General features: G+C 35.8%; 1 protein-coding gene across 1 annotated transcript in view; it reads right to left on the bottom strand.

Moving 5' to 3' along the window:
- Positions 1 to 2,344: 2,344 nt before the first annotated feature.
- Positions 2,345 to 17,632, bottom strand: part of Dhx15 (DEAH-box helicase 15) — a 45,489-nt gene continuing 30,201 nt past the window's right edge. Inside the window, exons 7-14 of the mRNA XM_070012699.1 lie at positions 14,405 to 14,491; positions 13,380 to 13,529; positions 12,711 to 12,819; positions 12,040 to 12,231; positions 9,179 to 9,301; positions 6,939 to 7,129; positions 4,354 to 4,523; positions 2,345 to 3,507 (exon numbers count right to left, since the gene is read on the bottom strand). Coding sequence (XP_069868800.1) covers positions 3,390 to 3,507; positions 4,354 to 4,523; positions 6,939 to 7,129; positions 9,179 to 9,301; positions 12,040 to 12,231; positions 12,711 to 12,819; positions 13,380 to 13,529; positions 14,405 to 14,491 — 1,140 coding nt within the window. The 3' untranslated portion in view covers positions 2,345 to 3,389. The remainder of the gene's footprint in view (positions 3,508 to 4,353; positions 4,524 to 6,938; positions 7,130 to 9,178; positions 9,302 to 12,039; positions 12,232 to 12,710; positions 12,820 to 13,379; positions 13,530 to 14,404; positions 14,492 to 17,632) is intronic.

Here is a 17,632-nt window from a genome sequence, read left to right as displayed (position 1 = left end):
TTCCCGGTCTCCTCACAAGGCTTAAAACTCCTATGCATTAAGACGTCCTAGATTTATATAGGAAGATTAATACAGGTGCAGTGTGGTTGCTTGAAAGGTTAAAGTAATTTTATGTTGTATTGATAGAAGTGATGGCAGGCAACGAAAATGCTGGCAAGAATGTGGAAAAAGAGGAACCCTATTGCATTGCTGGTAAGAATGTACACTAATACACACACTAATACAATCATTTTGGAAAACAGTCTGGAGGTTACCTCAGAAAGCTTAATATATAGACCTCCCCCATGATCCAGCCATACCACTCCTAGGCATCCACACTGAACAACAGGAATAAGGATACATGGACACATGCACCTCCAAGTTCACTGTAGCACTATTCACAATAACTAAGATATGGAAACAACCCAATTGCCCCACTACAGATGAATGGATCCAAAAATTGTGGTGCCTACATACAATGGAACATTATGCAGCCATTAGAAAGGCCAAAATAATGGCATTTGCAGGGAAACGGAACTAGAAAAAATAATTTGGGGCAAGGTATGCCAATAGCACATGGTCTCCCTGATATGTGGATGTTAAATTCAAAATGCAAAGAGATAGATGAAGTAAATAGGACTCAAGAAACAAAGAACCTCTACTTAATTTGTTGTTGTATCATTTCTAAATGACTGCGTGTTCTTGACCACATGTACGGTACATATACGTGCACGTCTGAGGAAAGGTAGGAGGAGGGCACAGAATCAGAGGGCAACGGGAACATATACAACAGAGAGGCCCATCAGCTGCACTAGACATTGATGAAAATGAACTAAGCAACTCAAGGGCAGCAATGGGAGAGAGAGAATGAGAGGCAAAGAGGAAACAGCTGACACTAAGCAATAGGAAAGAAATGTACATGTGGAAGATGTGGAAGAAATAGTTGTATTGTCAAAGCTCATAGAATTCACAAACTTTATAGACCTTGATAATGACAATTTGCCTTTTATAGGTTAAAATGTGTTTGTGACTGTAAGTATCACTATCTCACTATACTGTGAAATTTGTATAATTTATGTAAAACTTATTGTCAAACAAAACTATTTTAAAAAAAGTGACGCAGGCATGGTCTTCGGGATATACAAGTCCAATTGCATTTGCTAGTGTAGACCACTACACTTTAGAGAACACCAGGCATGTAACGTTTATAACATCCACAATCCATGTTAGAGGAAGGGGAAGGAGGAAAGGAAACAGGCTACTCAGCCCAAATACAAACTACTGAGAACTAAATGGCAATTAGCAGCCTTATTTTATTATGTTCTAAAATAAAAATGGAGAATCAAGGCATCACAAATAGTTTTAGTTAGTATTTCCTATGGAGCTATGTGTGGCATTCTGCAGTTTTCCTAAAAACAAAAACAAAAAAAAAAACCCACCTGAGTAGAAGGACGATCACCCCAATTGTTTTTAAGTGCTTGTTAGTATCTTATAAACCTAAAATTCTAGGATCTCTGAGTTAAATACTCTACAAAAAAAAAAAGGTTGGGTATGGAATGCTTCCGGTTTGGGTTTGATTCTGGCTAAGCAGACTTACTGTAAGGTGTTTTATCTCACTTAACTCATCCCTCTTCATTTCCTCAACTTTCACAGGGTCATTGGTTCTACTTGCTGATGTCTCTTGTGGAACATGGAAGAAAGGGAAAGAACATGGGAGATCTAAGAGCTAAGGAAGGAGACCCTATCAGATTACCTTTGAAAAGACTTTGAGTGTCAGTGTTGAATGGAATATTAGAATGCAATTTTCTTATGCCACAAAAAGATTAATAAGTCATGGCTATATTCTCAAGGAAAACTGTAATTCTTACCCAATTTAGTGCCTAATCTCTAAGATAAAGGATTAGAAGACATACGTTTGTCAAAAACGTGCAAGAAATGCTCAAGGAAATGCCCAAGTTTGGTTGAGCATGGCCCTAGCCAATCTGGAAGCTATGTGGTGACACCACGGTGGGGAGCAGGAGCCTGGTTTGTTCAGCCACTTCCGGTCATCTATTCTCAATGTGAGAACAGTTATAAATAAAAAATAAAAACAGTACGTGAGTCCCAACAAATGACAAACCAGTATTTCAAAGGAACCTCAAGTTTTACCCTGGTATATAAATACTCCTATGGGAAGAAAATGAAGCCATGTACAAATGCAATGCTTTCAACCACGAGGAACACTAAAAAGCCTACATTGGCACTCTCTCCCTATGTCACATATGAAACTTTCCCAACAACACATATGTAACAAATTTCTTTTCGCATTAAATTTTTTAAAGAACAAAAGGGGAGGCTCGGACATTAAAAATTACAGTAGTTAGCCTTTAAATGGAAACAATTTATTATAGCATCTTAGATGGGCCACAAACATCTTGTCTTTTGGTTCCAAAGGGTCAATGCTTATTAAAGGAAATAAAGGTTAAATTCTCAGTTCAACACACTGTACAAATTACTTCATGTATTGCATAAAACTTCCAACACTGGAAATACAGTAAAACTGGTTAAGATCTAAAATACAACTGTGCCTTCCTATCTAATACAAATAAACATGTTCAGAGGTGAGTGCTTAAATTGTCCATCTGAGTATAAAACATGACAAAAATGTAACAAATCAGCCACATAAACTGAACTTTAAGACAAAGGGACAGCAACTCATTCATTATTCTGTTTTTTGAAATCCAATTTCAAAAAATATTACACATTTACCCCACTAGGTCACGTACTGATTAACAAAGTGCTACAATATGCTCTGAAATACGCTTTAATGACTACTTTATCTACAGAGTACTCCTTGGAAAAGATGCTAAATACATACTAACGGTATAATTATAATAAAAAAGGAAAAAGCCCCACACTTGGGAAGAGAACCAACTATATTCATGGAGACTGGAATAAAGATACCAAAGGGCTTTGGCCAAATTTAGTATAAATAGACTTTATTGAAGTCAGTGCCTCTGTACTGAGACAGAAGATGTGTCTACATAAGCACAAGTTGTAACATTTCACAACTTCTAAAAGGAATGTCAACAATTACAACGATCATGCATACCATGGTCGATAATCACATTTTAGAAGCATTTTCAACCATTTCTAAAGAAATGCTCATAACATTGTTATATATAGAACTACTTTCAATAAACTGCAAAACATTGATCGACTTTTCCAGTATGAGCTACAGTGTCAACACAAAAGGGAGGCATAAATGTTTAATTTATGAAATCAGAATGGAATATTTACTGTAAAGAAAAATTAAAAAGCTTTCAAATAAAGGCCATTATTGAACCAACATGAAGAGCACAACTTGAACTTTTGAGTTCACTCATCTTTTAAAGCTGTCCTCTGAATAACTTCAGTTCTAAGTATTGAGTTCAGTACTGTGAATATTCCTTGGATTGAAGTTTGGCAATAATGCGGTCCAACTGTCTCTTTGCTTCACACTGTGGGAAATTGCTCATGTCATAATATTGAGGGGCAATTTTCACCAACCTGTCCAGGAGGAGGGAATAAAACCACCAAGTTAACATTTAATTCAACTATTAAAGCTGCCAATAGGTTAGGCATTAATCAATACTATCCTGGTGAACAAAGGCCATCTATAATGATCAAAATTACAAATGCTGAATTTTCTGTTTAATTTACCATAAGTTTGAAGAACCTCAAAATATATTCTTTTAAAAATGTGAAGATGGCAACAAGCAAGGCTATTGATTTCACTTTAGCACAGTATCTTGACCTGACTGACTCTTCAAGGTTATGGTAATAAGACAAGAAGATTGCATCTTCTCATTTTCAATGTTTTAATGAATATGACTATAACTCTACATCCTGAAGAATATATGACCACAATCTTTTAGAAAGTTTAGCTATACAAGTTTTCTCAACAAAACATTTCAGATAAAATGGTAATGTTCTACACAATTTAACTGTCAAAAGTCATATATCAGCGTAGGAAAGACGCCAAATACTAAGCAAGCGACACCACCTGACATAAGTGCATCCAGTGCCATTTCCTATCCTGAGTTGCAGAATGGGTTCTGGCAAAACTAAAGACTCTGATGGGAGCACTACTTTGCCACAGTAACACTCCCACTGTCGTCTCACTACAGGAAAGACTGTATTACAAGATAATCATGCCATCAGGTATATGTGTGCATGTATATTTATGTGTGTGTATGTATGTACACACATATATATGCATATACACACTCATGTATCCATCCCTAACTGAGGAGAAAACCAAGTTATCCAGTTTGCAAAGAGAGGCCATGACTCAGGCTACAAAGCCAGATTCTATTCTGACCAAACACTAACAAAATCTGAAAGTGCACTTACCATTCTGGCTTGATATCTGTACATGTCCGGATGTAATTCTTTGTTGTTAGAACAAACTCATTATAAAGCACCCATTCAGGTTTGTGGTCAAGAACAGTAGAGGGATGCAACTGAACCACCTGGTTATCTTTCACAGTTAAGTAATGTCCTGTTCGTTCTAGATGTGCCACCTGAAATCAACACCAGGAAATTCAGCTTCATGTTTTGCTGTTTATTCTATGGCTATTCCTATTTCTCATCAATAAAACCAGAGATCAGCCTTGTATAATCTTTAGGCCAACTCAACTCACAGCCTGTATTTATAAGGTCTGTGAGCACATCATAGCTTATACATTTTTAAATGTTTAGAGGAAAAAATAATCAATAGAAACATTCTTGTTAAGTATAGAAACAAAGATCCATGACATTCATTTTCAGCACTCCTATGTTCTACTGGACACAAAGCATCTATTTGTCTCTGGATGCTGTTCCACTACTAGGCCACACAGAGCTGAGCAACTGAGACAAAGATCTACTATGTCTGCACAGCCTAATATTTACTATATGGTTTTTCTTGTGCCAAGAAGTAATAAATGAACAATGACCAGATTTATATGTAAGGTAAAGTAAAAAGAACAAAAGAAAACAGTAGCTCACGAAGAGAGTAAGAATGGAAGGAGAGAGGTGTTGTTACATGTTATCTTTGTGTGTGTGTGTGTGTGTGTGTGTGTGTGTGTTAGAACGTAGGACCTAGGCACTGTGTGTGTGTGTGTGTTAGAACGTAGGACCTAGGCACTGTCCCTTGCTCAAAGCTGGCAATCAACCACTTAAGCCAGATTTACTTTCAGCTTTTTGATGGCTAATTTGATAAAAGATTCTCATGGATTTTCCTGCTCTGGCTGGCTTTGAACCATGATCTCAAGATACTGACCTGCTGAATAGCTACAATTAGAAGCATGAGTCATGAGCACTTGGTCCTTCACGTGCTTCATAATCCAACATTTTGATGGGTGAGATCATTTAGCTAAATATAGCACCAGCCTAAGTTGGCCCTTTTCAATTTTACTACTTCATGTATGAACAAGTTCATGAGCCAGGTGCCAGTGGCTCATACCTGTAATCCTAGGTATTCAGGAGGTTGAAATTTGAGAATTGTGGTCCAAAGAAGACTGGGAAGCAAAGTCTGTTGAACTCTCCTCTCCAACTAACTATCAAAAAGCCAGAAGTCAAACTGTGCCTCAAGTGGTAGACTACTAACTGTGAAAAAATTTTGAAGAAGCTCAGGAGCAGTGTCCAGGTCCTGAGTTCAAGCCCTAGGACTGGTACCAAAAAAAAAAAAAAAAAAAAGCTGTTCATAAGTAGAACAAACTGGGGGGGGGGGGGGCGGGGGGGGGGGAGATGGGATGGGAAGGGGAGAAACAAAGGAGGAGGCAACAATGCTTGATAAGAAATGTACTCATATTACCCATGAACGGTACTTTCACAACAAAAAAATAAAAGTGGAACAAACTCAAAATCACACAATCATTCTGTAAACATTAGGCACTTACTAGGTGCTAGCTACTACAAAAACATTGTTTAGGACAGTTTTTCCTAAAAAGAGAATGACTATTAACATAAACTTGAATATTATTTTATCCAACTTTTTTCACATTAAAAATTAGAAGCATATAAAAAAACAACTAATATATGCTAGTACAGATTTAATAATAATTAAGAAAAAATTCAACTACATCATTCACCTAACTCTTTTATCGTGTTAAGTACTCTATGACTTTTGATTTACACATTTCACAGGATTTCTTTTGATTTTGGACTCTGGCATTTTAGGCATTTAGGTGCATTCTATATCCACTGAGCACAAGTGGCCATAAGACTTAACACATTGGTCAAAGATGGAGAATATGAACATGCAAGCAAGAGACAGGAGAAATAATTAAAAATCAACCCCACTTAAGCAATTATTGCCAGGAGACTGAGATTTTTTTTCAAACATTTGTTTTGTACTGCTTAAATGTACATGGTACTTACCTTTTATTTGTTATAACACACACTTTAAGAAAACAACACACTTCAAGAAAATAAAGCCTTTTCTGTCACCATCTTTATCTCAAAAACACATTTTTCTCTTATGTAGTAGCCCCAAGGGTCTTGGTTATTACTACCATCTATTTATTATTTTTATATAGAAATGCTCAATGGTACGGCACTAACTAGCCTTGAGCAAAAAAGTTTAGACAGCAGCCAGGCCCTGAGTTCAAATTCCAAAACTGGCGCACACATACACACAAAGTAAAGAGCTGAATTTACATTTGTATCTACCAAAGTTTCCATCTAGTATTTGGCATAACAAATATTATAATAATTTTTAAGGTAATTCTGAAAATTATTTCCAACCCAACTGGACAACTAACCTTGCCATCTACTACACTAATTTATTCTCTAGACATAGATTTCTGACTAATTTCTTTGAAGGGACTAGGGCTGACAAAATTTCTGATTTTTATAGGTGCTCTAAAATTTACTTTTAAGTGAACCAAAGGCCTTTAACAGAAATAAAATTATATACAAACATTTAATTATGCATTCCTAAATTGTCCACATACCTGCATAAAATAGCCAGTAACCAAAGCTTTTCTTATATTAATATAATAGTCCCTGCTTGTGAAGTCAGTACTTCGACGAGGCAAGTTAAATCTGTCCATAATTCGCGATAGCTGCTGGCGTACATTGTCTGCAGACATCAGGGACCTGTAGTTAATGAAGTTGTCATAACACCACTGAACCGATTCATGATCTAAAAAGTTGGAGGGGAGGAAAAGAGAGGGACAATGAATCATCCACACAGGACTATTTTCTAATTTAAGAGGAAAATTGTTAAGCTAAATAATCCAGAAAGGGAATTGCCCACATCATTTTCTTTTAAAAAATGAACTCTAATGTTACTAAATTTCTTAAAAAGCTGTATTGTAGCTCAAAATCAGAAACAGTACTAATGTGTTTTTGGGTATTGGATTGCAAAGTGATTATGTCTGAACCAACTTCTCTTATTTATCCATTAATATTCACACAGGTGTTTCCATCAGATGGCTTAATAGACAGGAAGACTGATAAAATGCCATGTCTTACAAGCTCATTTTCAGACAAATTACAGCCTTAAGATTAAGATAATCAATGTCATCATAAGGTTGTAAACATGAATTTCAAGTGACTATTGTTCTTTAATTATGCCCCAGTTACAGCGCCATAAGCCCAAAGAGACTAAATTTTGATATACTAGTGATACAAGTTTATAAAGATGCCTGGAACTTGTATCTATGTTTAATAAACAGGCCTATGGATAGCACTTCAAAGTAACTTCATTACATGTATTATCAAAGGACAGTATTTTCTACTGAAGAGTTCACAAATACACAACAACTGCTACCCATCAAAACTGTAGTGTCAAGAATAAGAAATTCTACAGTAAGACCTCTCTGAAAGACACTAGTGTTGGAAAACAGAATCATGTACACACATATCCTTTGACAAATAAAACCAAAAGGATTTACTAAAAGCGAAGGGGAAAGTAAGCATAAAATGTAGAACCATGTTACTCTTTCTCCAGCTTCTACAACATACACTAACATGGCATAGTATTCCTCCTTGGTCCTACCATTTTGTTATTGGATAAATAACCTTTGTCTTGATAGGTATGTAGAGAAACAATACACACAGGAAATTTTTTTGGTGCGAGTACTAAGTGTGAGGATTTATTGTTGTTGGTAACTCAACACTTGCTTTTTATAGAGACCATACACAAATACTTACTTAATGGGTCCTGGGTATGAATCATCCACTAAATACACTCCCACCCAGCCAAAGATTACTTTTCTTTGCCAGTTTTAACAGAATTAACACCTACAAACAGCAATGCTAGCAATGTTTTTGAGCCAACGGTAGAGTTAAACTGTTCCCCTTTAATGTCTACAGACCACTTGTGGTCTGAAAAAGAAATGTCATTTAAATCTGTCATTTACCGTGTATTTACAATACATGTGTATGTGTGTATGTACGTTATGAACACACACACACACACACACACACACACACACACACACACACACACACACACACACTTTTGATAGCTTTTGTGTAAAGTTATTTCTAGTAAAAATGTTAAAAATAGCCAAGTGACCATGGCCTGTATCTGTAATCCTAACTAGCCAGGCAACAAGCTGAGATATCAAGGACCATAATATGAGGCCGGGGCAGAGAACCTGGCTAGATTCCATCTCCAAAATAACTAGCAATTGAGTCTAACATTCATTTCCTGCAAGGGAATAAAAGGCATCTCATTCTCTCTATTTCTATTCTAACGCTATTATTTTAAAAGAAATCCTTGTTGAAACTTAAATAAGAACATCAGAAAGCAGAACTGGACGTGTGCTCAAATGGTAGTGCCAGATAAGCATGCACCAAGCAAAGTTCAAACCTCAGTGCCTCCCAAAGAGTATTATATTAGCAATACAGAACTATTCACTAAAAATATAAAATGTATCAAAATAAAAGTATTAAACCATTTGTATTTTATTATACAAATTATACAAAAGTTTATACAAATCTTTCAGTTTTTCATCACCTGCATTTTTCAGGTTTTTTCCTCCCTTGATTATAAACCTGAACATGTTTTTTAAAAGATTGACAATTTCTATTTTGAATGCTAGTCAGGAATTTTTATAAAGTACCACTGGGTTTCTAATGTAGAGTTGTCACTGATAATAAATGAAAGTGGGATGAGGAAACATCTTATGCGCTGGAAGTGACATTTAGACAAAAGAGTTCTTGCAATCCAATTTAGACTTACTTTGTTTAAAAGCGTGGTAGACATTCAGCAGTGTCAGATGATCTCCATCTATGTGGGCAAATCTCATCTTGGCCTCATCTGCAGCTTTCTTGGCCTCCGTGGGGCGAACAAAACACTGTGGGACTAAACAAGGTTGGTATGGGCCCAACACAAACGCCCATATCGATGAGTCACGCATTCACAGATAGAGGAACAAGGCCTAGCTAGGTCAGTTCACAGAGCATAGGGCAGGGCAGGATGGCCTCCAACTGCATCTTGGACTGTTTACTACCTTGATTTGGTACATCAACACCTAACCACATCTGTAAGACAAGAGGGTTTCAAAGCTACAGAGTACCTGATTATTTTAACTAGATCTAAAAGTAGGCATATCAAAACAGCTATTCTGAAGGCCATCAAGTTACTAGAAAGCTCAACTTATTTCAAAAACCAGTGCTGATAGCTCTACCAATAACCAGAATTATGGTGTCAACAGCCTGTTAATCGTAATTTTTTAGAAGGACATTCATTTAACCCACAGAATGGCCGTGAAAGACAGGAAGCAATACTTGCCCACTGCAGATCTACAACAACTATGCATTGTACTGCCACAATTCTATCAGATATTTTCCCTAATTCTGCGGCTATTACCAACTGGCGGGTATCACTATTAGCACCGGTGAGCAGAAGCATATGTGAACATAAAAAATATAAAATAATCTTGGGTTTGATGATAGCAGTAGTGGTGGAAGGTTAAACCGCCTTAAGAATTAAGAAAATCCCAAAGGCTGAGATATTCAGCCTATCATTGCAGCATTTTAATAAAAGGATCAACAAATGAAGCCCCCAAACCAAAAAAAGAGGTATGAATCCTCAAAAGCAAAACCCAGTATTTTAAAAAGTCGACAATTAGTCCAAAACAATCATTATTTCAAGGGTCAAAGTTTTAACTACAGTATTTGTTTAGATCCCCAGTATTAATTCACATAAATCTTTAAGTTGTTACAAAGTGTGCACTACATTTTTCAAATACAACTTTCCTTAATTAACTTTAGCAATTCCATAGTCATAAAAAGCAGTATGAAAAGAAATACTTAACAAGCTCGGGTCTTTGCAACACATTTTTAAAGTTCTTAAAACTTTTATCAATAAAAAAAATCAAAGTATCATTTCATAAGAGATAATGGGAGTAATCAACAAGGAGATCAAATACAGTATGAATTACTCTTTCCCATACAGTTTCCCCTTTAAAAAGATGTCAAGATAGCCAAATAAAGACAATGGAACATGATCACAGTGAATATGAAGTCTTGCTTACTGTAACTGAAGCAAGGTAATTCATAAAAATACAGAAACTTCTTACAACTGTGGGTATGAAGTGAATTCACCACTAGAATTAAGTGGGAGTGCATAAGTAGTGCCCTATAGGCTTCTGATTTGTGTCTCAAAACTTTAGAAACGAAGTGGCAAACAAAGCTTTACAAGCTCAGAAAATCGTTTTTGTTCCATGACTTCTCCCTAACAACATTTTCCAACAAATGGACTGTCTTAAAAAACACTGAACCTAAGTTCATATTGATGTTTTAAAACAACCAGTTAAACTTTTGTTTGCATCACTCCTATTACAAATAAGACGAAATTGTGCAGTTGGAAGGTTCAGATCTAATCACAAGACAAATTTAAAGGACTAAGATTCTAAACTCAAACAACAGTATTATAGTGGATATGTGATAAGAGAAACTAAATATAGCAATAAAACCCGAGCAGGTAACAGACAAGTATACAATCTGTTACTTCTTGCCCCATTCTTTCCCTATAAACTCAAATCTTGGGAGAAGTACAACTGGGAGAATCTGACAAAACATGTAAGAAAGGCAGACAACAACCTACCACCACCTCCGCAAGTAAGACTACAATTTAAGTAAAATGATTCAATACTGCCCTGCCCATCTGCTCTGAGTCTGATCAGTCATAACTCGGCAAGAAAACATTTGAGCTACTTAAGTAAAAGTCATACCGTTTGAATATATCATATAGCTAAACTGAACCATAATTTTATATTTAAAAAATTTTATCCTGTGATTCCATCAATCCAGAATTACTTGTGGCATTAAGTGATAAAGAATCATAAACCACTCTGCAATTAGAAGTCAGCTCTTTTCCAATATGGAAACTAGAAACATATAATTTTTGCTTGTCAGTAGTAACTTGTCCGGTTTTAGCCTTAAAAATCATCATTCATTTGTTAACAAGATTTCCTGTCCATTTTGGTAAGTCTTCCTAATTTGGTAATTCTATTCCTTTGTGAATTAAGCTTTCTGCTACTAAATATAGAACTCAGCTTACATTCTTATTTTCTTTAACGAACTATGCTTCTGTCACTGTGAGAGTAACAAAATCAGATTTGATGTTAATCCTAAATCTAAACTCCTATTTATTTGAAATTAAATTTAAAGTCATGTTCATCTGACTATCAGTGAAATACACACATATATGCATGTATAGAGGCTCAATCTAAATGTATCACAGGCTCACTGCAGAGTGCCAAGTACTAAAACAAAATTCTTGTAGTTTCAATAAACCTCTAAGTAGAGTCATAGACCTACCAAAGAATTCAGTTACAACTGTATTAAACTTATGCTTATTGCAATTTTATTTGCTCAAGAGAGCTAATGTTTCACTGTTTTGTGCACAAAGACTACTTTTGTAACTACTATTGGTATTTACGAAACTATTTACAAGGTATTTAGGAAACACAGTAAGTTCCTTAAGACCATCTGTAAAATCCACTATTTTACTAAATATTAAAAAACACAAACAAAAAAGAAGTCCACCCAAACTCTGAAGTGCTGGGCTTTTTTCAGTTCCTTTCCCTCTATTACCTGACAACATAGCAGTAATAGATAGGACCTCATTAGAACAGTTGTAGTCACAACTTGCAATAACCATTTTAGCGAGCTGTGGATCGAGGGGAAACTCTGCCATCATGGATCCCAATTCAGTCAGATCTCCATCATCATTTAGAGCAGCCAGATAATTCAAAAGTTCTAGGGCTCTCATCAGAGTTTCAGGAGCTAGGTGGAAAAGACAAGTTGCCTTAAGCAAACAAAAATGTGACAAAGTGCAAACTAAACACTCATTTTTCAGTGGACACAAGCCAAAACTCCAACTGTCATCTAATGCAGTTGTACAGATACAGCAAACACAATGATTCACACAAAATAGCAAAATACTGTTTTCATTCTAAAAATACTATGTAAATATTTTGCAATATTTTTTCCAACTATGTTCCCAACAAGACAACAGGGAAATGCCATCTCTCACAGTTTTGTTACCAAATGATAATTCAACTAACCTAGAATTATTTCTGAAGGGAAAAAAAGATGATTTCCTCATGTAATAGTTGGTATCCTTCTGAATATTATCACTTAAGACCTATCGCAATGCACACTTGAAGAAAACGATAAGGTATATTTAATACATATACTGAATTAGCTGCAAGGGAACGCTTTTGGCTTAAACATCTGATAAAATGTATTGTTAAGAGGCATACCTGGTGGATCCATAAAATCAAAATGCACCAAATCATCAATACCAAGTTTCTTCAATTGTAACACAACAGATCCTAAATTAGAACGCAGAATCTCAGGATAGGTGTTATCCTAGCAAACACAAAAAACATGTTTGTCAGAGAATCTGCAAGTTTGTGTTCTACACCCTGTAAGCTACATGTTTTGACATTGCTTCAACTTCATTGCCTGAGAAGTCACTGTGTAACTAGACTAGAGAAGGCAGACAGACACATTCTTCCTGCTGTCTTTGTTTTTTATTTTTTGGGTCCGGTCATGGGGCCTGAAGTCTGGGCCTGGGCGCTGTCCCTCAGCTCTTCAGCTCAAGGCTAGCGCTCTACCACTTGAGCCACAGCGCCACTTCCGGCTTTTTACTTACGTGGTGCTGAGGAATCGAACCCAGGGCCTCGAGCATGCAAGGCAAGTGCTCTACCACTGAGCCACCTTCCCAGCCCCCTGCTGTCTTTGTATCTCAGTGCCTTGTACACCTCAACTCAACACTGTATAAGCATTTTGAAGATTATACCACACAACCCCCACACAGGGAAAAACTAAGGATTTATGGTTCTAAAAGGGTGAAGCAAAGGAATTCAACTTTCTTCTGATTAATACTCAATCTACCAAACAATGTTAGGTACAGCAATATCCCTTACCTGCATTTCTGTTTTATAAGCTTTTTCTGTGTACAGTCTGAAGCATTTTCCGGGTCTGGTTCGTCCAGCTCGACCAGCCCTTTGTTGAGCTGAAGCTTTACTAATAGCTGTCACCAGCAGAGACTCAACCCTGATTCGAGGATTGTATACCTATTGGAATGTGGAAAAAGATTCTTTCTTCATCTAAATACAAAGGTGGATCAACAGAAACACCCAAACTCACGGTTGATGCTAAATAAACAAAGTGTATTGGTCACCATGAATCAGCCACCATAACAGAACTCACTATCTCAAGGAAGAGATTTTCTTCCAGGCATTCTCCTATCACCATTCCTAAGACTTAACATGAAAAGACAGCATGGAAGATAGCTTACATAATCTTTAATGCTCCTCATTTAAAAATAACTTCCTTTCTACCATGCTCGTTAGTGAGCAGTATCACCTAACAGAGCCTTCAATTTCAACATCTATGAGTGGACATCAAGAGAAACATTTGGAATTAAGACTGTATGTCAGCCAACTGCTTGCAATCTAATGAGAAAATTTCCAATCAATGACATAATATAACTACAAATGTAGTCAATTCATTTGAAAGATGTTTTGAGAAATAAAACATGCAAAATTTTGAGCAGCTACTTCTTTTGGCACAGTTCTTGGTGTCATCACTATTTTAAGAAGTAACATAGCATCTTCATTCAGTGTGTGTCAAAGTACATGGTTGGATAAGGTACTATCTGTGAGAAATATTGTATCATTTATATTGTATTATTATTTACTCTCTCAATATCGTTAAGTGAGCATATAGGTCAAGATACTAAAGAATTTCTAAAGGGGAAGGGAAAGTGAACATAGCCCAAGCTTAGGAGTAAGTATTAAACACTGTCTTAATGTCTGAACAACAGTCAGAACAAAGGGCTGATATGGTAGAACTCTAAAAATGAAAGGAAATAGAAAATAATTAAAAGAAATGAATGGTTGCTGACCTATGAACATAATGTATCTAACTAAAACACTAATATATGTACCTTTTGTTTGGCAAATCCAGGATCAATCACGAACACCACACCATCTATTGTCAAAGATGTCTCTGCAATGTTAGTTGACACAACTACCTGTTCAGAAACACAGTACAGATAACTTCAATATAAACCAAGGAAAAGAAGTACATGACATTCAGATTGCCATTAATTTACACTAAATAAGAACTTCTGAATCAATAAGGATTTATCTTCATTGGCTGTTTAGCAAGCAAACCAAAATTTTAAACTAAAAATTTCAATTTAGTTTACAATAGCAATTCCTTTCCTAGCAAAGTTATTACATTATAGATTATCACTGAACTACACATTATATTGATTATCCAAATGTAAGGTATCAAAATAAAAGTACTAATAAAGCAATGCAAACACACTTCACAGGATGTCCTAGATTGAATACTACTTAATATACAGACTTCACACACGTACATCAGATAAAATTTGCAAAGGAAAATTTCATTTTTTATGAACTCAACATTTTAAACAAAATGATACAATAGAGAAAAAATACACTCTAATAAGAATCAGCAGATCATCAGAATCAACTGTGTTTGAGAAAGTGCAGTCTCAGGGAGATAACAGACGATGGGAACCGGGAATCACATTATATACGATCTCTTTTAAAACAATGAAAAAAGGGTATTTCTTGTTAGTATTTTTGCCCAGAACACCTGATTTTCAGGAACAGATTACTGGCATTCAGTTGGAGATGATGTATATGCAAGCAGCTGACCTGATAAATTGGATAAGAGACAATATTTTCATAGTTTCACGGTATGTAAGGGAAAATTTGGCATGGACAGAGTATTAACAATATCAAGTGTGCTTTAAGACTGCAAAAGGGTGAAGGCTCCAGGGAAGAAATTTGTTTAGGAAAGCACTTGAAGGTAAAGAAAGATCTATTCACAAGGAAAGAACATAGCCATCCAAGAACCAGCCTAGTTAGCACAAATGTACATGAATGATTAAGAGCTAAAAGAATTTCATTTCTACTCTTTTACTTTTAAAAACGATACTAAGACAATATGAACGTTCATTTTTCTGATTTCAAACCTGATGTACAGAAGATTTCTGTAAGTAATGGCAGGAACTTGAACTCTTACTAATTGGCATTTCAAAATCACATGCATATCAAAAAGACAAGAAAACAGGTGATTTAAGGATATTCTGATTTTTTTTAAATATACAGATAGCACACTAAATCAATAGTAAAATGTAGCAAACATAAACAAGCCATGTAAGGTTGACAGAAGAACTTAAGAATAATCTGAATGTAATATTCTTCTAGAAAGTCAGGTTCATTATCTAAAAAGAACAATAACATGAGTATGTGGCAGAGCTACAATTCAAACTTGAGTAGCTAAGTAATAATGCCTGCTTTTAAAAACATCCTGTAACTTCTATTTGCTTTTAAAACTCTTTGCATTTTACTTACATATTACTGCCTCAGGGCAGTAGAGAATACAATTGATACTTGGCGTAGAAATGCCTCCAAAACTATATAGAATCTATATGCTTATAATTATATGAAGTATATAGAAGGTTCCTAATTTTCTGTAATGCTAAAAACCATAGATCTGAATGTATTTAGGAGACTGAATTACTTTTAGCAAAAAAATTAAGTTATTTATAGGAAAAACATTTCACTTCACTTTTCTAGAGCACAATATGATTAAACTTTCTGAAATGATAAACTCGAGTTATAGTAGTGACCAACCCACCTTTGCCATCTGTGGCAGATTCAAGATTCCCTATGTGTATGTTTTGAATGATTAGGAATAGAGCAATTGTAACAGTAGTTACTATAATATCACTAACACCTGTCACACCAGCATTTCCAAAGAACAAAACGAAGAACAAAAGCCTACAATAGAACTGCGAGCTTTACTACTCTTGCACTTTGAAACCATTAGGTGAAGAAACGGTTATTTGAACACAGCACTATGGTTGCTGTGACAGTCAATCTGATAACGAAGTAATAAACAACAGGCGCATATATGCACTCCAGACACAATGGAAAAAGAGATAATTCACATTCTGAGTAGGACGCAGTAAGAGTATAGGTACTCAATTTCATCAGGCCACTCAAAATAAAATGTAATTTAAATCTACAGATGATTTAGCTGTATAATTTTATATCTATTTTTGGACAGAGGTCGATAACTAAAACCAAGAAAAGTAAACTGCATTAAGGTAGAGGGTTTCTAAAACTGGCTAATTTGTATTCATAAAAAAATTTCATTTTGGGGGCTTGGAAGGTCGCTCGGTGGTAGAGCACTTGCCTTGCATGCATGAGGCCCTGGGTTCCATTCCTCAGCACCACATAAGCAAAAAGAAAAAAGCTGGAAGTGGCACTGTGGCTCAAGTGGTAGAGCGCTAGCTAGCCTTGAGCTGAAGAGCTGAGGGATAGCGCACAGGCCCAGAGTTCAGGCCCCATGACCGGACCCCCCCCCCCAAAAAAAATATTTCATTTGGCTCATGAATCTAGTTAGGAAGCTGAGGATCACAGTTCAAAGCCGGCCAGGGCAGGAAAGCTAGTAAGACTGTGGAGCTGTGGCTCAAGGGGTAGAGTACAAGCCTGGTGAAAAAAAGCTCAGAGACAGCACCCAGGCAGAGTTCAAGTCCCAGAACCAGCACCAGAGAAAAAGATACCCTAGGATGTGGAAAACACTCTAAACGTGGCTTTTAGTTTAGTCAAATACTTAAATATCAAAGTCTCAAAGTAAGTAAAATTTCTTCATAAGAATATTCTCAACCTTTTCTCAGATGTTAAAAATCTTAACATAGTATAAAGCATTAAAACCACGCATAAAGGAATACAGTATTTACAAAAGAAGGGTACTTAATTTCCGAATACCCATAAAACAACCAAGATAGCCCACTTTAAAAACCTTAATACACCACAAAGCTGTCCAGTTATTACCCTAAGTTATAGAATCTCTCTTACATAAACAAAGATAATTAAGACAATGTCTTATGGCAGGCACTCTCTATAAAACTATACTACTCCAATTTGATGGACTTTTCAGTTGTATTATATTTCTATTTAGAAACTTTCAACACTTTTTACTTTTTTATTCTAAGCTAGCTATTATCTTTGTATTCGAACAAAATAAACTTCACAAAAATTAGTTAATACTGTTTTAGACAGTAAGACACTTTTAGTGTTCCTAGGCATATTTAAATGAAGTCTGAGTATTATTAATGACAGTTAAC

The sequence above is a fragment of the Dipodomys merriami genome, unplaced genomic scaffold (assembly GCF_024711535.1).
Source record: "Dipodomys merriami isolate MVZ:Mamm:240054 unplaced genomic scaffold, mDipMer1.0.p SCAF_9, whole genome shotgun sequence".
Classification (NCBI taxonomy): domain Eukaryota; kingdom Metazoa; phylum Chordata; class Mammalia; order Rodentia; family Heteromyidae; genus Dipodomys; species Dipodomys merriami.
The sequence above is the reverse complement of the archived record's forward strand: the minus strand, read 5'-3'. Positions and strand labels throughout refer to the sequence as shown.